Below are 27,504 nucleotides of genomic sequence, written 5' to 3'. Positions count from 1 at the left end.
ATTATTACGTAATCCTCTATTTTTGAATAAACGTATGAATCTATGTATTCGTTGCGTAATTTTCGCATGACAAATTTGGCGATCCTGCCAGGATCCGGTTTAAGCCAACGAACGCGGCGCGCGTATCAAACGGCCGGATCATAGTGATGAACATTAGAAGTGAGTGCATAAGCCCAATAAATTCACGCGTGAACCTTCAGCTACGCGTTTATAAGTAATTATTACGAATTGCACCTAGCAAGGGATAGAGTAAAGGGCCGCCTTGCGTAGACAATCAAGAGCTGTGTGTAGACCGCTTGATAATCAGGGACTGAGTGTAGACGGCCTGATTCCACACTGGACAATTTCCATAGTGAACTTGTGTATTTATTAAAAAGGAAGCAAGAAGAAAATTCTGCACTCCTTAGATACAATAAACTTCGCGTTTAAACCATCGAAGTGAAGTGAAGTGAGAATAAGGACACTCAGACGCGAACTGCTCTTATATTCTTGCCCCCGGTGCCTGTCAGAGACTCCAGGACATCGAAGCCTCGTACCGACAGCTACCACGATCTTCGAGAGTGATGTTTCACACCTCAATTTGGCTACTCCTAGCGTAAGTACAGGCATATTGTTACTTACTCGAGTCACTATAAACGTATCGAAGAAAAATCGTTAACAAAACTAAGAATTTGATGGACAAACTTGAATCATTCAAATAAATAAAGTCAAAGCTTGATTCAAGGTAAATTTAAAAAAATAAACTCACAATGGATGTGAACAGAAACAATGACCGGAGATCGGCAGTACCTCCTACTATTGTTGAAACTGCAGGGGATGAACAGTCCGTCACTTCTGAATCCCGATTTGAAAAGAGATTTTGGGATTTGACAAACCAAATGACTCAGCTTGTGAATGAGCTACAAGAAGCCACCGAACGTAATGATTTAACTGCAATGGGCAGATACCGTCTTGGTCTAGAGCAATTGAACGAAGAGAGGTTCACTGCGCGTCAACTTGCTCACCGTAAAGCTTTGCCTATAGAAGAGGTTACCCATTTTATTCAATAGAGAAATCAAGAACGCCGTAAACACGACTTCATTCGTCGCAATAATGTAGAAATAAGTCGAAACTCTGAGACAGTTCCGCGTCCCGAAGACACGCTTAAAAGCGTCATCAACCAAATGTTTCAGGAAATGCAACAATCGAATAACCAATTAATCAAAGAAAATCGTCTAGAGGAAGCTCTTACGAATAGTAATACCAATCGAGAAGCAATCAATAACTATTATCGCTTAACAACTGACGATGATCCGAATGGTTCTTATATTGTGAGACTGCCCGAAAACCATACCGGAGCAATACCGCAAATTCAAGTAGATACCGCGCGTCTCGTAGAATCGGAGGTGGAAGGTCCTACTCAGATAGCTCCTTCAACCGTAACGAACCCACCACGTTACTCGGCATTATACGGGCTCGCTCAAAACCGATTGCTGCCACCGACACGCGCATCAATGAGGTGGGCTCCACAGCCAATTCAGACTCGGACCATCAAGGTATAAATACGATGCCTATACCGATCCCTCACCAAAATCGCTTATTAGAAAACGACTGATTCTCCACCGCGCGAGTCAATGTAAACCATGATATCTTGTGGGATACGGATTCGACATTGCGGTGCGTTCTCGAGGAAAGCCGACGTTTATCACGGATGCCGAACGTACAGCTAACACCGAGGCCGAGTCCACAGTGGCCTATTGGTCCGATGGATTACGAAATCCCACGAGATACTGGTAGCAATATCCGTGGCAACGTCCCGCGTCGTTGTCTAGAACAGCAAGAAGAGAACGAACTTCAAAGAGCCTTGGAAATGTCTGCTGCTTTATCACATCGTCGTCCGGACACTGTGAGGTTCAGTATGACCCAGTTGTTGAATGATACAGAAGCTTTATGCCAACAACAGGGGATAATAAAGAACATTGAGGAACTCGCTCGAAGAAACCAAACGAGAACTCAACTACCGGCAACTACGCCACCCCGAGACGTGTTTCCCCCTCGGAATACTAGAGACCCAGGCCCGTATGCACGAACGAAAGCTTACTTAAACGATGTCAGCCTGCGCCCCAATGCGGCCGGAAGATACCCCGGAGAACCAACTCGCGCAGCGGACGAGCCCCACGCGATCCAAGATTTTCTACCCGCGTTTCAAGCCATCAAGATGATTGATTGCAGACTAAAAGGTAAAGCAGGCCAATATGTACACGCTTGGATCATGCAAGTAAAAGCCGCCGATATGGTAGTTATGCCGACCCAACGTTTCCCGCTTTTGAGCATGATGATCAGCTTGAAAACGGGAGGAGCTCTTCAGAAGACCATCAACCAGAGGAGACCTCGTACAACCCTACTTCACTCGAAGTCATGAGATCAGCCGTCATTTTCGAGAAAAGTGCCGACACATAGGAAATGGAGCTTGGCAGAACAGGCCAAGATGGGGACGCTGTGGACGCCCACAATTTCAAATTCAATCAGATCTATTAAGATCTTGTAGCTGCCTTCTCGAATCAACAACCACGAGCGAACATCGATCCTAATCTTCAAGACCTCGAAAATAGAGTGTGCCAGTACTATCTGCACGGACTCAATCCGAGAATTTTCCATCAAAACGAAAACTGTTCGTACTTCAAGTTACTCGAAGCCCAGAAGGCCGCAAAAGAAGCCGAAAGCGAGAAATTAAATTTCCGAATGCAGCAGCAACAAATGCTGATGAACAGCAACGACACGGCCTCGAAACCCACGTTTTGGAACAAGTCACAAATTTACGGGCCAGGCAGCGCATCAGATACGCGAAGATTCCACGTACAACAAAGAACCTCGACGAACTTGCCAAGGTCAACTCATCGACCACCAGCGTCTGTTCATCACCACGACGAAGCGGAACAAGATGAAGATGAAGAACTCCAGAGATGTGAATGCCACACCTGTAACACACATCGGACCGCCCATGAACAATAAGCAGTATGTCATAACTGCTGAAACAAAGGACACTACAGCTGGAACTGTTACGCTCCGCGCCGACCACGGAACGACCAACGCTCCAATACTAATGGCAATAAGCGAGACGCAAATTTTCAAAACGCCAGCCTCAAAGACAAACTGCCCAACAACCAAGTCAATTGCAAGTCGGCGGAACTCCAGTCAGAGGAAGAGGAAATAGAGGGACAGGAGGACGAACTAGAGGACGAGTGCCTACAGGGGCCCGCGTATGTTCAGTTTCACGGGGGCTACTACAGTGTGCTGTAATAAAATTTGGAGAAACAAAGCAAGCAGTAGCCCTTATGCTTATCCGATACCGATGAACGATGATTCGCTCGACCACATGGGAAGGGCCAAGTTCTTTACTACTGTAGACATGGCCGCAGGCTTCCACCAGATCAACATGGCTGCTGACTCCAAGAAATATACTGCCTTCTCAACCCCCGACGGGCATTTTGAATACCAACAAATGCCTTTCGGATTACAAAACGCTCCTGCGACCTTCCAACGCATGATGAACGACGCACTAAGAGAATTGAATCACTAGATTTGTTGCGTCTATATTGATGACATAATAATTTTTGGCGAAACGGAGAAAGAACACCATCGACATGTAAGAACCGTATTTCAGCGTTTAAGACAATGTAATCTGAAACTCCAACCAGAGAAGTGCGCCTTCATAAAAACTGAAGTGAGATACCTCGGATATGTCATCACTGACGAAGGAAGCAAACCAGATCCGGAGAAGACCAGAGCGATTCAACAATTACCCGTTCCAGTCAACGTTAAGACAATTCGATCCTTTCTTGGTTTGACGGAATATTACCAAAAGCTTATACAAAACTATTCGATGTTAGCAAAACCATTAGCAAGGTTAACAAGAAAGGACACCCCATGGGATTAGTCAGCAGTCTGCCAAGAAGCCTTCAAAACCCTGAAAAAAAAGTTGGTCACGCCACCGATACTAGTGAGATCAGACCCATCTAAACAATACGTTGTAACCACCGACGCGTCAAACGATGGAATTGGAGCCGTACTATCTCACGACGGCCACCCCATATACTTCTTATCTCGAACCTTGAATGATGCGGAAAAGAATTACAGCACGACAGAGAAGGAGATGCTTGCTGTTGTGTCGTCCGTCAAGAGCTAAGAGTATATTTGCTTAATACATCGGATAAACTTTTCATCATCCGCACCGATCATCGTGCACTCGTATGGCTGAAAAATTGCGTAGACCCCAGTAAATGCCTGTTGCGTTGGAGATTGAGGTTGGAGGAATACTCATTTCTGATAGAACATGTTTCGGGAAAAAGTAATGTAGTAGCGGATGAGTTGTCTAGAGTCTTTTGCACAAAGGAAGAAAGTTTTGGAAAACTCACCGAACTGAAAAAGGAACTATACGAAGTCACACCCATTGACAGGAATCCCAAGTGGGTCCACCATATTGCCGCATGCCATATTGACATCGAGAGATTGTTACTTACAACAGGCAGAACGAAATCTCACATCAAACTCGTTCCCAACCGTAATCGAAAAGGGGAGGACGGCAGATGGGTGAAGATCACCTTTGAAGAAAATGATGCCTCTGACAAGACCCTGATTATACCAAAACATCAGACTGATAGACATGAGAAACTCAAAAACTACATTCACCCGAAAAGGTATGAAAAGATGTACTTCTGGATTGACCCTAGAAAAATCACCGAAGAAGAAGCCAATTCGATCATCGAAGATCTTAAGAGGATACGTCAGGATTCGGGTGCAGACATATCATTTTGCTTGACAGGAAAGGACGTGCCTAACAAACAGCAACAAAGAGAAATCATGGCCAGCACTCACGACGAGATTAATGGACACTTCGGCCTAGCAAAAACGATCGACCGAGTGAAAGAAACGGCCGTATGGTCACGTATGGAGGATGATATCAATACCTTTATCCCGGCATGCCCCACGTGTCAGATGTATGAAAAAGAAAGGAAACAAATGAAATCACCAGCTTTTTTTTTTGAAACCTTCGCTGAAAAACCTAATGATCAAATTTCAATAGATATCGTCGGACCTCTGGTCGAATCTTGGAATAAACACCAATATATCCTCAGGATGCAGGATTCGATTACCAAATTTATTAAATGTGCCCCACTTACAAACAAAACCGCGACAGAAGTTATCAAAGCTCAATCAAAGTACTGGATAGGTAACTTCGGGTGCCCCAAAGTAATTCTGACGGACATGGGAAAGGAATTTTGTAACGAGCTGACCGATTCCTTTTTCGAACACCATAATATCAAACATATCACCACGACTGCATATCACCCGCAGTCGAACGGCTCTATAGAACGGATGCATAGTGTCTCAAAAGACTATATTCGAACTGCCTGCAAAGAGAGAGTACACACTTGGGACAAGGTTTTAACAGAAATGGCACGTGCCTATAACACTTCCGTTCATCAATCAACGGGTGAAACGCCTCACAACCTCATGTTTTGTCATGAAGCTAACAATCATGACGGTTTCCGCGAAAACCGATTGGAAACCGTGATTCATAAAAAAATGTTGTGGATACGAAAATGGGAGGAACGGTTCGAGAAAGCCATGGTCGGGCTTGCCAAATCCAGAGAGAAAAACCAAAAACAAGTGGACCAAGGAACACGACGACAAACTCCTTTATATCAAGTGGGAGATAAAGTAATGATCAAGAACCATACACGACAGAACGACTTGGAGAGGATTTGGAATGGACCATTCATCGTCGTCGGGATCAACGAACAAAAAGGAAATATTACTTACAAGAAAACCACGGATGATTTCACAGCATCTCATTGGAAGACCCATCTGAATAATACTAAACCGTACTACGAATACGACACCGGACCAAGGGAAACCGATCCAATTCCTAGAATTGAATTGAAACGGGTTCAGGGTAACGATTGGATCTCCACGGAATAGAGTCTTAGTTTCTTTTGTTATAGGTGTAGCAGTCTATCCCCAGCCTACTCCGATGTCTCTGTTATCAATGGGACATTACTCCAGGAGGAAGTGGGCGAAGTACACATGTATCAGGAAAGATGGATGGTATTCCAATCCATTGACGCAAGTGGGTTCACCAAACCATTACTCGACATCCACAACAAACTCGGAGGCCTCCAGACGATACGGGATACCTATCTGGACCACTGGAATCCTGGTCAGCGATCCCTCGCCTGGTCCGCCCTGGACGCTTTAGATTTAGAATTTGCCCGTGCCTCGTCACACAAGACTATTTTGGAAGTCGTTTTAGTCTTGGGTGCGCCTATTCTTTGAATGACGCGCTGCCCCTGTTAATTAAGTGAATCTTAACCCCACGGAACCAAAACAAGTACTCCGAAAGCGCGCGCGTCGAGCGATGTTACTTACGAAGCATCACCCGAAGTTGAGACAGTATTTGGAAAACATATCCTTCTGACGGGTCTGGCTAATGAAATGTATCCCCCAAGGAAATCTTATCTCTCGCCGAACATCAGACCGAAAAGAGAAATGTTTAACTTTTTGGGAATAATTCAAAAATCAATTCATGGAACTGCTGACGCGGACGATTTGCAAATAATTAATGGGAATCTAGCCTCACTAAAAAATGTAACGGACACTCTAAATCTTGTGGTAACAAAGTCCTTTCACATCAATCAAGTCCAAATTAACATCTTGAATACAAATTAGCTCAAACTCAAACACTCTTTGGAAACTGTATGGGGACAGTTAAAATCATTTAAAATAAAAGGTAACGAAGCGCTTGCTTATCAGAAATACATGGAAGCTATAACTCTAAGTTTATTCGAAATTAAGGAACTGCAACGACTTGTCGATTTGGTAATGACTGCAATCCAATTAGGAAGGCATGGTATCATCGATAATACCCTTTTCACTCCAAAGGAGCTTATGACAGCTCTTCAAGCTTTCAACGTCAATGGCAAAAAGACACCAATACCTATTAAGAAGGAGAATAACAAAAAGTTTATTGAAATAAGTGATTCAACTATAACCACAAATAAAGGCAAACTTATCTATATACTGACAGTGCCTTACTTAGAAAAGGAACCTTGGGTAATAATTCAGAATACCCTGGTACCCGTAAGAATGAATCATACTTATGTAACGCTCAACCCAACATATGTTTTGAAATTAGTACGTAAGAATTTTATAAGAGAAGTCACATTTTCTCAACTGAAACAGATGACCGATTACTTTATTGCTGATTACCGTGATGTGGGACATTGCAACGATACTATAGAACTTTGTGAGAAAATAACCGATCCCAATACACGAGAATGCATCCTAAGTCGTTTTTTCCTCACAGATATTGCTTATATAAGAACGCAGGGATCACAAATAATCTTACCTTCGAAGCCAATTGAGGTAACCATAACATGCTCTTCGATGCAGACTTTCATTATTCAAATCATCAAGCCATCCCTGATAACGACGAATCAGAGCTGTGAACTTCAACCTTTGACAATGCGAGTCAAATTAATCGTAGAACATATGACTTTTCAATTAACAGAAATAGACGCAGATACCATTTCCCCGCTAAACAAATTTGTAACAAGCCGGGAAATTGTATTACATCACGTGATTATCTTGGATGCCCTCAAGGATCAATGACATGCCATTTTAGACCTTGAGAGTGTCCTCGCGTATAACAAAGCGACCTTTCGGGTCAAGAATACATGGGCTAACTTCAAAGGTATAGGGATCCCATCAATAGCTGCCATTTCTGGAACGATATCCGTCTTGTCGATTTCACTCTTGCTGTTGAAATTTAATATACCCACCTATATTTCAGCGCCCATCGGATATTGTTGCCAAAGGAATTCCTCTGCTTTAGAAGTAGTAGAACGAAAGAAATTGAAACGCAAGATTGAGGAACAGGATAAACGTAACGAAAGAGTCCTACGAGAAATCAGAAGCCGCAGAGACGGGCCTATGTCTTTGTCAGGGGATATGATAGAGTTGGAACATTTGTCATGAAACGTAACAGTTCTATATCCTCTCGTCGGAACATGCCGGGGATCATTTAAATAAGTGCGAAATTCATCGTGCAGCATAGCCCGCCTTGCGCGCTTGGCTTCCTTATCGGCAGCAGTGCTCAAATTACGCGATTATATGCACTTTATATACACTGGCGCTGAGCCTGGCGAGAGGCCGGGTAGCCAGTCTCAATACTGCTTCCCGGCGTAACGCACGCCTAGTTCTGCTTATATATAAATTTAATATAGCGTTAACGCCTGCACTCACAATTTTTGTTATCCATTATAACGTAATTCTCTATTTTTGAATAAACGTATGAATATACAGGGTGTCCCTAAATTGCCTCCCACGGACTAGCCAGCAAGATACCTCGTTAAAATCCAACCGAGAATTTCTTTTCCGGAAGCTCGTCCGACGCATAGTTTTTGAATTATAAGCGATAGCGCTAGGCCAATCAGAGTGCACCATTTCATCTAGGTTTGCCGCCACGGAAATTGCTGTTTTGTTCGTCTGGGTAAATTATTATTATTCGTTTACGAATTAAATATCGGCACCTCCCCTCTCTCGCTGCTGTACCCCTTTTCGGGCGCTGACCTCGGTATTGTTGCCGTGGCACACGCTGCCGGCCGCACATCCATGGGCGCACACTTGTGTGTGTAAACAGAAGCGCATCCTCAAGCATAAGGGGTACAGCAGCGAAAGAGGGGAGGTGCCGATATTTAATTCGTAAACGAATAATAATAATTCACCCAGACGAAAAAAACAGCAATTTCCGTGGCGGCCAATCTAGATAAAATGGTGCACTCTGATTGGTCTAGCGCTATCGCTTATAATTCAAAAACTATGCGTCGGACGAGCTTCCAGAAAAAAAATTCTCGGTTGGATTCTAACGAGGTATCATGCTGGCTAGTCCGTGGGAGGCAATTTAGGGACACCCTGTATATATGCGTTGCGTAATTTTCGCATGACAGCGGTATGTAGTGAGGAAGGTGTTAGAGAGGGAGAAGCTAGAAATGAAAGTAACAATTGAAGATTATTATAAACAATTAATTTTCAAATATGATTTTCATAATCGTAACCGCGCTGTAAGATTCCAAAAAAAAAAAATACAATCGCATACCTTAATCAATTTTCTAGAAGATAGGTGAGTTTCAAATTAGAGAATCAATGGAGAATATTTTTTAAATAATAATAATTGAGCCGAGGCACGTGCGCGCGCCGACAATCTCGTTATCCGGCGCGCGGCGTGGATCAATCTTATATAAAGCACACATAAAATGTGAATAGTGTTTATTGAAAACCAAAATATTTCATCACCCGTAATAAGAGTTGTTCACCTCCTTATATGTTAGTATTCCTTATGATTGGTTGATATCGTCAAAAAGTAATAAGAAAGTAACAAATTTTGACGTAGGGTACACCTTGATGGTGTGAAATATCGGTAAGTTACAATATGGCTGATGCAGCTTTGATCAATGCTACGCCACAAAACCATTACGCTGAACTAGTGGGGGTAATAAATTTAGTATTGTGGTTATAAATTAGTAATCAAAAAGTAAGAAAATCTCATATTCAGTTTCTTTTAGTGTGTTGATTTGGCCGGTGCAGCTACCACGACGTGACTAACTGTATGTCAGACCTTGACCTGGTCATTGGGATTCAAGTTAGAGAGTTGTCTTACAAATATCGCCAGCATTTACGTGGCGCTAGCAATTTTCCGCGCCGCGCCGCCACGCTACTACTATGGCTGGTTAGGGCCGGTGAGGGACGTTGCCGCAAGAGGGGTGGGCGGCGGGGGCATGCCAGTGCCGCATAATGCAATCTAAATGGAGCAGTCATAAGCGGACACAGTTCTCTACAAGAATTCATACGAGTGCCAGGGACCTACCCTTGATCATGCGCGGTATGAAATGACTGCCTTTCATTGGAAAAGTGTTACAGCGAGACATCAAATGCGCACCTTAAACTAATGTGGGCTGATCACGTGGCTGCTAGCAGGAAAGATTGCTAAGAGGCTAGGTGCACGAGGCTCGCATGGACATCGCCATGTCAAGAACCATGTTGCAGGCGTGAGGTAGCTGGGTTCTTTTTGGATATTGAATTTTAATGTGGCCTTTTTTTATCAATTACGATTTCCATGCTTATGCCATTTGGCATTACTGTGGCATGTGGGCTAGCCATTTGGAATATTACATATGGACATGATAATTTGATGGAATGAACCACTATACGACAATCATCTGATATTAGTAAAAGTATCGATGTTCGGCAAACCAAATAATTTCTTCGGAGATTAAGATAAGGGCATGGATTTGAAATATGTGTGTAACTCAAAATTTTGGTGTACTTATTTTACAAGATAAATTAACATCATCACAAACTTCTTACAGCTGTGAGCCTCTTCGTCGACTACGTCGATCATCGTCAAGGACGAGGGCTGGTGCTTGGGACGCTGTGACTTCGGACGTCAGCGCCGTGTCCAGGTTTATTACTTTCTCTTCATCCGCCTCCATGTCGTACGGTAGAACCGACTTGACCGCACGGAATGATGGTCGTCGTGAGGGCACTGATCTTTCTTCAGGTTCCCGCGCACCTGCCGTCAAAGTTTTAAAAGCACGTTCAATAAGAGAAGGGCATTTCATAGATAACAAAAAATGTTTCAAAATTTTGCTTTTATCCGACATCGTTCAACTTTCAACTTCCTGGAAAGTATCACCTTCTTATTAAATTTTCGCAACAAAGTTTATAACTAGGTATTACGCTGAACAGTATTAATGGTGAATTTCAAGACATACGAATATTTGAGAAATAAATACTGTTATTGGATTTTTTTTACTCTTATTGAATTATTCAGTGACTTCATTTTCTGTTTTCACTTTTTATCGCCTATGATAACATAAAAAGAGTATTTGTTTCGGTCAAGACTCCCTTTTTATAATTTCAACAAATCTTCACATTATCTAACCTCTAGAGTTTTAAAAACAGGTTCTAAGAGAAATGTAAGTCTAGATATTGGTCTGTCGATTTGTCCAACGAACTCCTGCGATGATGTGGAAACAGCGCAATGAAAAAATCTGTCACTTTCAGGATTTTACAACCACAAATGTGTATGAAAAATTGTCATGTACTGTTCGACTTAAACTTACGGTTCTATCGAACATAAATCGAATTTGAATCTTTGACCGACAATCCTGTTTTTAAAAAATGTCATGAATTTGTTATTTTTTTTTTTTAACATCTTTTCATACTCTTTTTATTCAGTTGCCAAGTTATGTTAGTTTCAGATTTTTCATCAAGCCGTTTTCAAGATTATCGCGAAACTTTTTCGGACCGATTGATAGACCCTTTTTATGGCAGTAAAAAGTAACGCTAAAAAAAACGTTTTCCGACGTGTTTCTCTCAGACCAACGTGAAGTCCGTTTTTCGCTCTACTAGTCGTTTGGTAGGCCGTAACTTCGAAACGATCATTTTGAGAGTGAAGTTCTGTTGGATTTTCTTTTGCCTTATTCACCTATCTGGCAGATTTTTTTTTTTCTTTTCATTGCGAAGGGAGCTATCGTAAAATCTTTTTATTTTTTAATAAACCAGTACTTGAGCAATTCATAGCTCCCTTTTGAAGCAGTTACACCAGAGAAGCTAGCTTTGACTTAGTTATGCTGTAAACTTCTGGACAATACTAGAAAATAACTATTTACTCTATTCGAGATTTACACCTGGAAGTGAGGTACACATGGACCTTGATTTAACGATTAGTCGCGGGATCGGCTCTACATGACATCTTATCAAATCGAGGTTGCATACGCGCCGCCTATGCTGTATTAAGGTACCGGCTGCATGTGTAACGGTCAGCTGGACGGCCTACCCAAAAGCCACCAGCTGAGCCGTACATATAAGCGGTACGACGACTAACAATTAATAATTAACTCGAAAGCAGTGACGACACACATACAGAGTCAGCAGGCATAGCCATGCTCGCAGCACACAGACAAGGAATTGTCAGACTGACCACAGCGGCGCGATATGGCGGACGAACCACAAGGAGTGTAAATAGAGGTGCGCAGGAGACCTAAGATGTGAAGTTGGCAACCCGCGGAACGGTAAGGTATTTATTTTTTGTTTTCATCGATTGTAGTCGGTGTGTACCGTCTTGTACCATCTCAAATTTCGTTTGTACCTGAAGGGGGAAAAATATGGGGGAAGAAAAATTGGTCCGCAACTCATGTTAAAATATAGAATTTGCGTTGATGCCATTGTGAAGAAAATCGTCTGCACTCGTTTTTACCAATGTTATTTTGAGAAAAAAATTTTTTTTTTTGATTTTTTATTCTTGTTTTTACTAATATATATCGAAGGGTATATCATTTGTACCTGCTTGTACCACTAAGATATCGTTTGTACCCGCTTGTACGAACAAGTAATCATTTGTACTAGCTTGTACCGACGATTATATCGTTTGTACGTGCTTGTATCACCGATAAATTCTTTGTACCCATTTGTATCGACGAGTAATCGTTTGTACTAGCTTATACCAACGATGATATAGATTGTACCTGTTTGTAACAGCGATAAATCGTTTTTGCATGTTTGTACCAACGAGTAATCGTTTGTACTAGTAGTCTACTCAACAGGCACCTTTCTTTTCGTGAATATTTCGTAAACTGTTGCACATGTAGCAAATGTAAAAAGAGATTCTTAAAGAGGAAGAAATTTCCAACAAAAAGTCCCCGAAACTCTACCACCAATATTTATAATTTCAATCTAGATATGAAGATAGGGCTGAAAACGGGTGACGTGACGACCGTGCTCTTGGCACGATTCGCTGATATTCACAAGAAGATTTTTTTAACCCATCAAATATGAATATCAAGGAACAAAAAAGTTCATGTACCATTTAGAAACACAAATGAACGATAATCTGTAGAAAAAAAAATTTGCATTTTTTCGATTAATCATGCTCTTGTTAATCAAGTCATTTTCACAACTTGTAAATCAACACAAAAACCTCTTTCGGTTCAAAACTAAAAATGCGAAAATTTTTACAACTTCGGGAATCCATTCTTCAAAGGGTTTAAGAGAAATTCCGTGTTATAAACAATCTATTATAAACAACTGAACATCCGTGCTATATTTTTTTTCGAGAATGAAAAAAAAAAAATCAAAACAACCATTCTGACTTTTTGATGAAAATATTTTTTTCCTATTTACCACATAATTTCAAATATTCTCATGTCTACGAAGTTGACATTTTTTTGGGTTATTTATCACTCACAATCGTTTTTATACACTATTAAGTAGTAAATGAAGTGAGCTTTGAGTCGAAGCTTCAACTTGATTATTTATTGACTTATTTTCATTTATAAAAAAAAAATATGCAAACATTTCTTTCCGACTTTCAAATCAAAATGCTTATAACCTATTGCAAATACGGCAATGACATCCGCGTTTATTTATTTGAAAAGATTGTCAACATTTTTTTCCACCTTTGAAATTGAAATATCTCAGAAACTATTGAAAATACAAGGACATCGGCATTTATTTATAAAGAAGCATGGAAAAATTTTTGTAACAAAAGATACAATTCAATGGATAGGAACTGAAATCAAAAGGTTACTGCTGGTAGCGCTATTTGATTTTTTAACATATTCATTCCTTAAATTCTTGATTAAAACATGAAAAATCTAAATTAAAAAAGTTTATAAACGGGGATCTCTTTCAAACCCTCTAAAGAATGAATTCCAGACGTTTGAACAATTTTCAGGTTTTTAGTGTGAAAATTATAGGGGTTTTAATGTTGATCCACTAATTGTAAGAATGACTTGATTAACAAGAGCATGATTAATTGAAAAATTGTGAAAGAATTTTTTTTTCCACATATCATTGTTCATTCATGTATCTTAAATGGTACCTAAACTTTTGGTTCCTTAATATTCATACTAGCTGTAAAACTCTCGCTCGCTATGGCTTGCTCGGGGTCGGATGCCTAGTGTACCTGGATTTTGTGCTCGTGCGTTCGCTGCACTTGCTTACTCGTTATCAGTGTTTTACCAGATGTTATGAGATCAATGAGATTGTGATGGAGCTGGAACATTTCTAATGAAATGTAACAGTTTATATCCTCTCGTAGGAACATGCCGGGGATCATTTAGATGAGTGCAAAATTTATCATGCAGCGTGGCCCGCCTTATGCGCTTGGCTTTCTTATCGGCAGCAGTGCTCAAATTACGCGATTATGCACTTCATATGCACTGTCGCCGAGCCCGGCGAGAGGCCGTGCGAGCAGTCTCAATACTGCTTCCAGGCGTAACGCACGTCTAATTTAATATAATATAACGTTAACACTTCCTTTTACCATTTTTGTTATCAATCATCATTCAATTCTCTGTTTGAATAAACATATAAATACCTATATAATCGTTGCGCAATATTTGCATGACAAATTACCTCACGCCATCACTGCTCACTGCACTGAGCACGAACTACGGAACACTCGTCCTGGAGGTCGAAATTCACCATGTAAAGGACTTGAAACGCAGGAACTACGGAGCGCTGGTCCTGGAGGTCGAAATTCACCAGGTGAAGGACCTGAGGCGCAGAAACTACAGTGCGCTTCTCCGGAAGTTCAACATTCACCATGTAGACGATCTGTAACGCAGAAACTATGGTGCGCTTCTCATGGAAGTTCATTCACCAGAAGGTAAATGGTACTAACAAGGACATTCACCAGAACTACGGAGTGCGAGACTTGGAGGTCGAGATCCACCAGGTGGAGGACCTGGACAGCCAGAACTACGGAAAATTATTCCTGAAGGTCTAAAGTCAAGGACCTGGAGTGCAGAAAATACCGAGCGCTTGTCCTAGAAGTCACGTTTCACCAGGTAGTGGACGTGGCACGCAGAAAATACGAAGCGCCTGTCCTGGAAGTTGAGTTACACCAGGTAGCGAACCTGGAGCGCAGGAACTATGGAGCGCTTGTCCTGGAAGTCGTGTTTCACCAGATAGCGGAGCGCACGAGGATCCACGAGGTAGACCTGGTACTCGAAATCTGTGGAGCGCGATTCTCATACGTCTTCTCTACTCCACGGTTGTTTCCGGACCAAGAAATTCGACTAGCTTATTTTCGTCGACGACGATGACGATAGATCGATGACGTCATGGGAGAAAAAATTTCGGTGACGTCACTTTCCGAACATCCGAACATCCGAACATCCAAAATTGTGTTTCGAACTTTAATACTACGTATGATGTATGATGTATGATGTGATTTGTTGGGTTGAAAAGAATTTTGTTGTCAATACGAGCGAATCGTGCCGAGCGCATGGTCGTCACATCGCCCGTTTTCAGCCCTATCTTCACCTCCAAATTCAAATTATAAATATTGGTGGTAGAGTTTTGGGAGTGCGGAGTTTTTTGTTGAAAATTTCCTGCTCTTTGAGAATATTTTTTTTACATTTGCTATATGTGTGTTACGGGGTGAGTAATAGTGATCACGATGAGCGGCTATCGATGACCGCATCCACACCCAGCCGTGAGTAGATAAGCAAGGGGGGTTCTGGATAGAAACACCTTCTTTACCGACCAAGCCGACCAGCGGTCATTTCGACGGCAGCCATTTTTTTTTGATGGCGGCCATTTTGATTTTTTCGATAGGCGGGCAATTTTGATTTTGTGATGATGGCCATTTTGACGGCGGCCAGTTTTGATGGCGGTCATGATTTTTTCGATGGCGGCAATTTTGATTTTGTGATGGCGGCCATTTGACGGCGGCCATTTTTGATGGCGGTCATGATTTTTTCGATGGCGGCAATTTTGATTTTGTGATGATGGCCATTTTGACGGCGGCTATTTTTGATGGAGGCCATGATTTTTTCGATGGCGGCAATTTTGACGATGGCCATTTTGACGGCGGCCATTTTTGATGGCGGTCATGATTTTTTCGATGGCGGCAATTTTGACGATGGCCATTTTGACGGCGGCCATTTTTGATGGCGGTCATGATTTTTTTCGATGGCGGCAATTTTGATTTTGTGATGGAGGCCATTTTGACGGCGGCCATTTTTGATGGCGGTCATGATTTTTTCGATGGCGGCAATTTTGGCGATGGCCATTTTGACGGCGGCCATTTTTTGATGGCGGTCATGATTTTGTGATGGCGGCCATTTTGACGGCGGCCTTTTTTTTTGATATATAGCCAATAGTTTGCCCCAGGCGAAAAATAATATTTTCCACGTACTTCGAATACATTCTTTTACGTTAATGGACCGGATGGTGACATCGCGATTAGATAGACAGGGAATGCCGATGACGATCCGTAAACTTTCACGCTAATAGTACGTACTTCGAATACATTCTTTTACGTTAATCGACCGGATGGTGACATCGCGATTAGATAGACACGAAAAACAATATTTTCCACGTACTTCGAATACATTCTTTTACGTTAATCGACCGGATGGCGACATCGCAATTAGATTTCGCGCTAATAGTTTGCCTCAGACGAAAAATAATATTTTCCACGTACTTCGAATACATTCTTTTACGTTAATCGACCGGATGGTGACATCGCGATTAGATAGACACGAAAAACAATATTTTTCCACGTACTTCGAATACATTCTTTTACGTTAATCGACCGGATGGCGACATCGCAATTAGATTTCACGCTAATAGTTTGCCTCAGACGAAAAATAATATTTTCCACGTACTTCGAATACATTCTTTTACGTTAATCGACCGGATGGTGACATCGCGATTAGATAGACAGGGAATGCCGATGACGATCCGTAAACTTTCACGCTAATAGCCCAGAGCGGAAATTTCACATTCGAAAAAAATATTAATAGAATTTATTGTAAGCCAATAGTTTGCTCCAGGTGAAAAACAATATTTTCCACGTACTTCGAATACATTCTTTCACGTTAAACGACCGGATGGTGACATCGCAATTAGCATAAAAGAGACCGGGTCAGCGTAGAGCGGTCATTCTAGAGGAAGCTTCGCAACTCTATCTTTGTCAAGTGTGTGTGAGATCGAAAGAAGAAGAAACATGGATTCCGAAAAGTTTTTGAAATTAATACAAATTATGGAAACGGCGTTCAAGATTTTATCTGAAAAATCGTCACCGGCAGAAATTGCAAAATGGATTCGATTCGGAACCCAAAATACCAGGCTTTTGAATAAAATCTTACGCAACAACGCCTCAACGATCGGGGAGAAGACAAGAATTTTGACTACAATTGGAATTCTGAAATCGTTGACAGTCAAATTTCAACAATTTCAAAAAGTGGGTGACGGATTACGAAGCCGACGAAGAAGCGATCGAGTACGGTGGGAAGATTTGGAGACAGCTTTCGAGAGTCGAATTCGAACGGGAGCCATTATCAATCTGCGGCATAAAGATTTGAACAGGTTTTTGGAAGATGCGAAACACCTCGTCGTTGCAAGACTGAAGAAAATGCTACGAAAAGTGGGAAGTTTAAAGGCAAACTGTGTCTTGTGTTGTAAATTCAATATAACGAAAAACGCTGAACATGTTGAGGAAATGAAATATTTTAACACCAGAAACCAAATCATCCTCCAGCCAGCTGACATACACGGGTGGTTCGAAGAGAACGTAAAGCAAAAAGTGTTGGCCAAGGTGGAAGATTTTCAAGAGAGAGACTCTGGTTGGTCGCTGACCGAAATAATCAATTTGACTGTAAATATCAACAAGTACGTGCCACTGCGAGGCGGTGTGTTCACATACACACCACTACCCAAAGATATTCAAGATAAGAAGGCTGTCGTCAACATCCGCAACGGAGACGCGTATTGCTTTCTCTGGTCGGTCACCGCAGCCCTCTTTCCAGCCAACAACAATCCCAGCGAAATCACTTCGTATCCACATTTCAGCTCGGTGCTACAATACGGAGGTTTGCATTTTCCAATGTCTTCAGACCAGATTCCAAAATTTGAGAAACTTAACAAACTCTCAATTAACGTTTACGGTATAGATAGTGCGGAAAAACAAAAGCGTAGTGAAATTGTACCCATTTATTTGAGTCGAAACAAATCTGATAAGCCTACAATCCATCTTTTAGAAATAGAGTCTGAAAACGACGACGATGACGATGATAGTATGGAAAATATTGAAAAGAATGTAACACATCATTTTGCATGGATTCGGAATTTATCGCGGTTGACAAGTTCCCAAATTTCCAAACGCTCGCATCAGACGTGGTTGTGCGATAGGTGTCTGTCTCATTTTAATTTCGAAAGATGTTTGATCAAGCACCGAGTTGATTGCATGAATTTGAATAAAACCAAAGTTATCTTACCAACAGAAGAGGACAAGATTCTCAAATTTAATAATTTCAAGCACAAAGAAACCGTTCCGTTCTGCGTTTACGCAGATCTGGAATGTTTACTGCAGCCCACACATGAAAGTTTTGGGAAAAATAGAACAATTTATCAGAAGCATCTTCCGTATAGTATAGCTTACTATCTGCATTGTGCGTTTGACGATTCGCTTTCAGAATTCAAAATTAATCGCGGAGAAACTTGCATCCAATGGTTTGTAAACGAGTTAAAGGAATTGGCACTTTCGTTAGAGGGATACTACAAGACTGTTGTACCGATGGAACCACTAAATTTCAATCAGATCAACGAATTTGATTTGTCGGCGGTCTGTCATATTTGTGAAAAACCGTTTACGCCCACAGACGTGAAACATCGGGATCACTGTCATTTCACGGGAAAGTACCGTGGTGCTGCTCACCGCAGCTGTAATCTAAATTACCAAAATTCGCACACCATCCTAGTGATATTCCACAATCTTTCGGGTTACGATTCGCATTTTCTGATCAAAGCCCTGGGTACGTCATTCGAAGGTACTGTTAAACTATTACCTGTCAACAAAGAAAAGTACATTTCCTTCACTAAATTCGTTAAGGGAACGGATGTAACGTTCCGTTTCATAGATTCGTACCGTTTCATGCCTAGCAGCCTCGATAAATTATCATCGTATCTGGACGATTGCCGAAAAACAATAACACGTAAATTCTGCAGTAGCTTGAACAAATTTCGGTTATTGACTAGGAAAGGTGTCTTCCCGTACGAATACATAGACAGTTGGGAGAAGCTCGAGGAAAAACATTTACCAGCCAAAGAACAGTTTTATTCAAAATTAAACGACCGGAATATATCAGACGACGATTACGCACACGCGTGCGACGTATGGCAAACCTTTAACGTCCAAACTTTGGGAGAGTATTCGGACTTGTATTTACAGACGGACGTGTTTTTACTGGCTGCCGTTTTTCAAAATTTTCGACAGAATTGTTGGACGACGTACAAACTGGATCCGTTACATTACTACACAGCGCCCGGTCTGTCGTTTGATGCAATGTTAAAATGTACAGACATCGAACTCGAGCTTCTCACCGACATAGACATGGTTATGTTTATCGAAAAAGGTATTCGGGGTGGTGTATCACAGTGTTCGAACAGATATGCAAAGGCCAACAACAGGTACATGGGAGAGGAATTCGATCCTGAGATCGAAGAATCTTATCTCATGTACTTTGACGTTAATAATTTGTACGGTGCAGCTATGAGCTTTGCTCTGCCATACAGTTCCTTCGAATGGGTATCAGACTTCAGACAATGCGACGTTCTTACCATCTCGGACGATGCAGAGTTTGGTTACGTGCTGGAGGTAGATTTGGAATATCCTGCGGAACTGCATGAAACTCATAAGGATTTACCATTGTGTCCGGAGCACTATGTACCTCCGATTTCGACTAATAAACAGTCAAAATTGACGCCCACGCTATTTTCCAAGAAAAACTACGTTGTTCACTACAGCGTTTTGAAACAATGCTTACAATTAGGCTTAAAATTACTTCAAATTCACAGAGTTCTCAAATTCAGGCAAACCCCGTGGCTCAAAAAATATATAGATTTGAATACCGATTTGCGAAAAAAATCTGACAACGAATTTGAGAAAAATTTTTACAAGCTAATGAACAACGCAGTTTTTGGCAAAATCATGGAAAACGTGCGAAAGTACAGAGATGTTCGATTGATCACCGAATGGGATGGACGGTACGGTGCGAGAGCTACCATAGCCAAGCCTAATTTTCACAGCTGCACCGTTTTCGACAAAGAGATGGTTATCGTCGAAATGAATAAGACGAAAGTCAAATTGAATAAACCATTGCATGCAGGTTTTTCCATCCTGGATCTATCTAAAACATACATCTATGATTTTCATTACAATTACATTAAGCAGAAATTTGGCAACCGAGCAAAATTAATGTACACGGATACCGACAGTTCGATTTACAATTTTACCGTCCCCGACATATATGAACACATGAAGGAGGACTTGCACAAATTCGACACGTCGGATTATCCTCTTGACAACGTTTACGGAATACCTCGAGCAAACAAAAAAGTTCTCGGCTTGATGAAAGACGAGAATAACGGGAAAATCATGTCGGAATTTGTAGGGTTACGAGCTAAATTGTACGCATTCCGAGTCTTGGGAGATGAAAAAGACAACAAACGTGCCAAAGGTGTTAGAGGATCAGCGTTAAGAAAAATAACCTTCAACGATTATTTGGACTGTGCGTTGAAACGTGAAAATCTATCCTCAAATCAGCATTCGATCATGAGTCGAAAGCATGAGGTATATACCGTAGAACAGCAGAAAGTAGCACTGAGCTGGAATGACGACAAGCGGATCGTGTTTCAAAACACGACCGATACGCTTCCGTGGGGTTACAAGCCTGCACCGTAGCTTTATAAATTACCGTAATCTGTGTAGGACTTAATTTATAACTGTACCATGATGTATTATTATGTAGAGCTTAATTTTTTCAACTGTACCATGATGTATAAAATATTATTATTATGCAGGATGGTTAATAAGAACGCTCCTAAGTATAAAAAAAATTTGTACAACGATGCATATGTCTGTTGATTGTCTAAAAAAACAAAGATGTATACTTGTCATGTGTCGGGTATGAAATAAAGAGACACATACCTTTTTACAAAAAAATTCATTTATTCAAAAGTTACATGTCCGATTCGTTTATCCAACTGTTGTGTGTATTGTCAAAACCTAACCATTTAAGGTGCCGCTGACCTGGCATGTCCTATATATATTTCGTGACGTCAGAAGCGGGGAAATCGCCCGCACAAATCCTGATAAAACGGGGATATGAATCTGACTGGGAAAATTTTTAAAAGATAGCTTGAATAAAATTGTACGTCTGTATCTCAGTCACTACTATCGCAGATCATTGATAACGTCTAATAAAAATAATGATGAACTCAATAAAATCACGTCGCGTCAAACATGGCCGATCGGGCTAGCGACTTGTTGAATATTCACCGTTTGTACGATATCAGAATTTCTTTCACTTTTGCCAGGGAGATACCGACGTACAAAAACACACACGTAATCCGGGAAAACCTATAGCACCAGTCAGTTTTCTGTAAATATGGCACGATTTGTGCGGGCGATTTTCAGGTGACAGGCGCCCGTTCTGATGCACGAGAAGTCTGTAATTTAGTTCAACGTTGAACCTCCAGAAGCGCTGTAGTCGACCGAAGCGGTACCAGATGGTAAAATGACATGGTAATACGCACACGTCCTATGTTTCTGCTAAAGCAACAATCTGCAGTGCCGACGAGAGCATAGGCTTTTAGGTGGATACGAAAAAATGTACAACTCACTCAGAATAACCGTTAGATTTTGAAATTCGTGCATATTATAAGGCATCGTTGGGAAATGGTAACATCAGTTCACAATCGCGGTAACTATTCGTAATCGCACGTAGCCCGACTATACGTGAACGGGGCATTCCATGCGAAACCGACCAACCCGTGACCTCGACCAATTTTTATTCTATTGAAAATTTTACACTTTCTTGTACCTGCCAAAAGCAGTCTTTCTGAAATATTTAAGATGTTTGTCTCAACCCATCCAAACACCATAAATTTATCAAAATATCGCACAATTTTTTTTTAAATGCTCATGGCTTTTCCAAAACCCGATATTAATTAACCCTTCAGGACATGGGTTGTGAGATTTTCTCTCATGCTCAACGTAGATCTCAAATATCTTTTAAAATTCAAATGGAAAGACTACTTGAAAATTTTTGTATCTTCCTATAATTTAGTTTTCTAGATACACATTCACTAAAAACTGTTTTTTTTTAAATCAAAATTGCGAAAAAAAATAATTTTTTGGAGAACATGAGATTTTTTCTCATGGCCAGAGTATTAAAGGGTGAGAGATTTTAGCTTTCGTTTCTTTTCGGCCTAGTTCGGGTCGTTCCGTAGTATGCGTCCGCCATACTTGTTTACATGATACATATACCTAAAGAATAATTGTGCAATGTTGTGCTGTGTTATCTGCTTTTAAAAATGTAAAATTTTCTAATTTAATTGTTGATATTCATTAAATGAATATTATTAAAAGGTGTTAAATAAACGTAAGTCAATATTTTTGTTTTATATATAACCCTGACAAATACATTTTATGAGTACTTAGATCTAAGTTATTTTGCATTGTGAATATTTAATTGATATTACTTTAATAATGAATTTGAGCAATTATTTTACCTTAAAAAACATTGAAAATTATAAATAAATGATATTTTCTTAAGAAAGCTGTATTTAAAATATACTGAGCGCATGCGCAGAAGCCATGAGATTTTTTCTCATGGCCAGAGTAAATAATGGCAGTCAAAACACCCATGTCCTGAAGGGTTAAAATAACATACTGTTTCTTTTCTCGTTTTGAGTCGTAGTTCCGCAAAGAAAATTATTCTTTTTTATTTTATTGAAGGGTTTTGGGGCATTCTACATCGACTACGCACCACTTAAATCTACCATTTTTTCATCGATTTGATAGAAAATCATTAACAAAAACGAAAATACCTATCCTTTAATTCCTGTTCGTCGAAAAGGCAGATATAAATGGCGAATAATTGACATAGAATGCCCCATATACGCTCCGGATATCCTCATCTAATAGTAGCATCAATGTCCGCAAAATTGTCATACTTACAGATTATTGACCGAAAGATTAGATGCGGCAGTAAAATAAATACCGAAATTGCAGGAAACACGCAAGTATAGGCGTGAGTGTTTAGGGTTGAGATAAAAAATTGTGCTCTTGAACAGACCAATATTTATTTATTTATAGCAAATATGGAGGGGGGGGGGGGGGCCGGTTGATAATCGTCCGAGCCTGTTTTAAAGATTACCCTAATACATACGCGAAATTGTTTCTGAACCGGATGTGTTTAACAATACTAGAAATACATCCCGCAAAAAATCTATGTCATTGTACATACATAAAATGACTGCATACAACGGTTCAAGATTCGTGGCAAATATTTTACAGGGCCGATCCTTGTTAAAATTCTGATGAAGAATTTGCTTGCCAATTTTTTCTGTTTTTAATTCTCAACAAATAAGGATTTCATACTTTATTTGCTTCGTTTCATTTGTCAATTACGCCTAGTTCTGAATGATGCTACCAAAATTTTTTTTTACATTAGACGAACTACCTGAAAGTTACTCATTAGGTGGAAATCGTTATAAAACTACATACCGTGACTTCTCGTAGATGGTATACGCTACGGATACGCTAGCGAGTTTTGGGTTGGTTTCTGCATCGTATACGACCTACGAAAAGTCAGGGTATGTGTTACTGTTGTACATCAAATCCGGCACAATCCTATAAGATTTCACAGAAATTTGGAACTCTCGAAGGAATCAACTTCTTCGGATTCCGAGTACTATCCCTCACACCCCACTGTCCCCACTATCCGCGCGGCCGTCACTTCTGCGTTTCCTCGTGTACCGTCCACATTCACTTTTCGCGGCGAACGAAGCAAACGCGAGTGTTTTGGTAATTTGCCGTGTCACAAGTTCTAATCACGTGCAAATTTTCACTCGGCCAGTGTGTATACAGATATTTGTTACAAACAACAATAATCTTGCGAGTGCAACAATGGATGAGTTACGTCGCACGGCTGAACCGAAAAAAGGTTAAATTTGACGCACCGACGAACGAATCGTTCGTTGCAATGGTAAGTGTTTTATACTGCAAATTTCTGTTATGCAATTATACATATCATTTACAAGAATCCTGCCAAATCTGCACTTGCTATGCAGGGTGATTCGTAATTCACAGCAAATACTTGACAGGGCGAATCCTTGTCAAAATTGGAGTCGAAAGTTCCTAAGAAATTTTTCGGGAAAACGCCTTTTTTCATTCAAAGAAATGGAAATTTAATTTTTTCGGATTTCTGTTTCGATCAACCTTTTAATTTCTTGGGTCATCGTCAGAATTGATATCGAAATTCCCCGGTTAATTTGTAAATAATTTGTACGAAAATTTTTTTTTCACAGCTGTCTCGGGGGGGTCACTGAGAGTGTAAATTCAAAGTGGCGACCAAATCATGCTTATGCGTATATTCGAAAAATGGTTTTTTTAGGTTAAAATGGTTTTTCTTGAATAACTCGGCCGGTTTTGATTTTACAGAAAAACCGTCGGAACAAAAGTTGTATCAATTTTGATTCTCTATAAGTTTAGTTCTCACAGTTTTTCTTCCAGGATCAAGATTTTTGGAATTAAACCTGAAAAAAGCGGCAAATTCGAAATATTTCCATTATCTCGTTTATTTTCAACTTAATGGCATAAATGAATAGCAACAAACTTGTTGATAATCAAATTCTGAACAACTTCGGTTCTCACCTTTTTTTCCAAAAATCAATATTTTCGGAATTTAACCCGAAAAGGAAGGATTCTCCGTCAACTCGGCCACTTTTTTTTCGACCCATAATTGGTTAAATCAAAGTACTACTAAAAGGTACTCTGCGTGAATTTTTTCAGATTTTGCAATTCATTATTTGAGAAATTGCCGTTTTTTTCTTCAAATGAATATACACTACCGTTCATAAGTATGGAAACACTCGCCCCAGATTGTTCTCACTGTACCCATGATGCTCATTGTATTTCTACGAAAATGTACACCGTTGAGGAGTGGGGAGGGACTTCCGGCATTTTCATAGTATAGAAAAAAAATGTAGAAAACAAATCGTCTTGTTTACGTTTACTTCGAAAGAGTGGCGTTCGAAAGATCGTCGTTTTTTTGACATTTGTTTCGATCGTCGTTCTGTTATACATTTTTCAAAATATTGAGTAACCAAATTGTATACGTGTTTCAAATTTTCTTTTCTCTGTTCTCTTCATATATAATCATTTTGATTTTTCGTTAGGAGTGTGCAGAACATAAGAATTGCTGAATGCTTCGTTGCGAATACCACAATTTTATCGGAGCCTAGATTCGAATGCTCGGAGAGTTCAATTATTATAATCGTACGGTAATTTTCTTTTCCGATAATAGGAGAAATTTACACGTGTTGACATATACCCTAAGTACGATGCAAATATGCGAGAAATTTCAAATCTTAAGGAAAATAAATATTACGACTGTTATTATTTCATCATATAAACCATAAAAAGTCAGTTGGAACGAAATTTAGGTTCTTGAATCAGAAATATCATTCTGACAAAAAATGACCGCGTATTTTCCAAAACAATGAAAGCTTTTTCGAAGTGATATGTGAGCATAAAAAGTCAAAACCTATTTCTACGATTTTTTTTTCCGAAAGCGCCGAGTCATTCAATTTTGTTGCAAAATGGGCGCGCAGTAAACTTGAAGAATCAATATCTCATCTCCGGTTCTATTTGACGTAGAAAAATGATTCACAGCACATTCGCGAGCAGGGAGGCTAAGCTTTCGTAGAAAACTTTGGTTTACCCGGAAACATTGAACATTGTAATTGTTATTAACGAACGAATTGTTTAATGGTACCATTTTTTGGCGAGGCTTCTACCATTTTATACATTCTGTAAAAAATCTTTCCGATTACAAATAATCCGTCGGGTTTGACGAGGAATTTCCCATTCATATTCATTCCGAACGACCATACGTTAGATATCTGCTATCGGTAGTAAAATATTGAACACGGTGAAATTTAGAGTGATTCGTAAAAAATGAATATCTTAATTTTAAAAGAATTATCTCAACTTTTCGGATTATTCAAGATGATCAAAATTTTTAATCACACTATTCCATTTCATCAGATTCGACCACTCCCTTTCAACATTTTTGTGTATAGTGAGATGGCGCGGACACATGGTTATAAGAGAACAGAAGAGGATCCATGTATTTGTATGTGTCTTTATATGATAAGGATGGGAGAGCATGAATTCTCTGCCGAAGTATATTTTTATCGACAAGTACTAATCATGTTATGGATTCTGCATTGAAAAAGCGAAACAACCAAATGAACACGCTTATATTTTACAGGATAATCCGTCGTAACCGTTGGACGGACGCAATGTCACATGCCGCGAGGAGATCTTCGTGGAGTGGTGAACTATGTTCGAATTACATTACTTCGCAAAGGATGTTAGAAACTCCCATCAACCGGGAGAAGGAACTGTTTCGTACAACCCGCAGCTTCATAGTTACCTCGAATCTCAGATACTATTTCCTTGCATTTAATATCTCAGAGGGTATAAAAATACTCCTCAACGTCGATGTCAACAATTGTTTCATATATCCATAGTAACATGAATAAAGTGTTACAATATTATATATAATCATTTTTTGAAACCCTTTTCACTAGTAAAATAGCTTCAAACATAAAATTATTTCATTATTGTCAGTAGAGTTGTGTGTAACAAGCGATGTACAATTCCAGAATGATTCCAATACAGTAATACCCCGAAGTTACGCTATGGGTCGTTCCGGCATTGACGGCGTATGTCGAAAAAAACGTAAGTCGGGGTGCACGTTTTATACAACTGTATAGTGTACATATATATATATATATATATATATATATGTATAAATACTCACCAGAGATAATCATGTATGTACCTCATAGAAAACCTCTGAAGAAGAATGAGAAATACTCTTTATTTTGGAAATAGAAAATGTTCGAGCACAGTCGTCTGCCGACACAAATATTTTTTTTTCTCGCGCACAGTCACTATCCGTAGACTGAACGAATAATCGAATACAATGTAATGCACGGACGGAAAATAAACATGACCATTCAAGTTTGCCGACAAGGAGAAGCGGAGTTGGGCGGGGGGGGGGGGGGGGGGGGCGACCGATGGCGTAACTTCATAAAACGAGACCACAACGATTCGTACCCGTTTTCTTTCAATAGTATTTTTCGAACATATTTCCAAATATTTACAAATGGTGAATGGTGATATTTATGAAATCATTTTGAAAATACTTCGTGCTGTGTAAAATTAATATTGCGCGATATGTTTTAATGTATATGGGACATTCTTTTACAACCAAACACCTTTGAGACCGACACATTTTTGATTCAGCTGAAATTTTTTTTTGACGAGATCTATACCGAAAAAATAGGGATACGTATTCGAGGATTTTTTATTTC

At 40.1% G+C, this 27,504-nt stretch overlaps 1 protein-coding gene across 1 annotated transcript in view; it reads right to left on the bottom strand.

Moving 5' to 3' along the window:
• Fife (regulating synaptic membrane exocytosis protein fife) overlaps positions 1-27,504 on the bottom strand; it is a 2,091,151-nt gene that overhangs the window by 1,015,157 nt on the left and 1,048,490 nt on the right. The window contains exon 9 of the mRNA XM_069137999.1: positions 10,405-10,609. Coding sequence (XP_068994100.1) covers positions 10,405-10,609 — 205 coding nt within the window. The remainder of the gene's footprint in view (positions 1-10,404; positions 10,610-27,504) is intronic.

The sequence above is a fragment of the Neodiprion pinetum genome, chromosome 7 (genome assembly GCF_021155775.2).
Source record: "Neodiprion pinetum isolate iyNeoPine1 chromosome 7, iyNeoPine1.2, whole genome shotgun sequence".
Lineage (NCBI taxonomy): Eukaryota > Metazoa > Arthropoda > Insecta > Hymenoptera > Diprionidae > Neodiprion > Neodiprion pinetum.
This window is presented reverse-complemented; position numbering and strand designations above follow the sequence as displayed.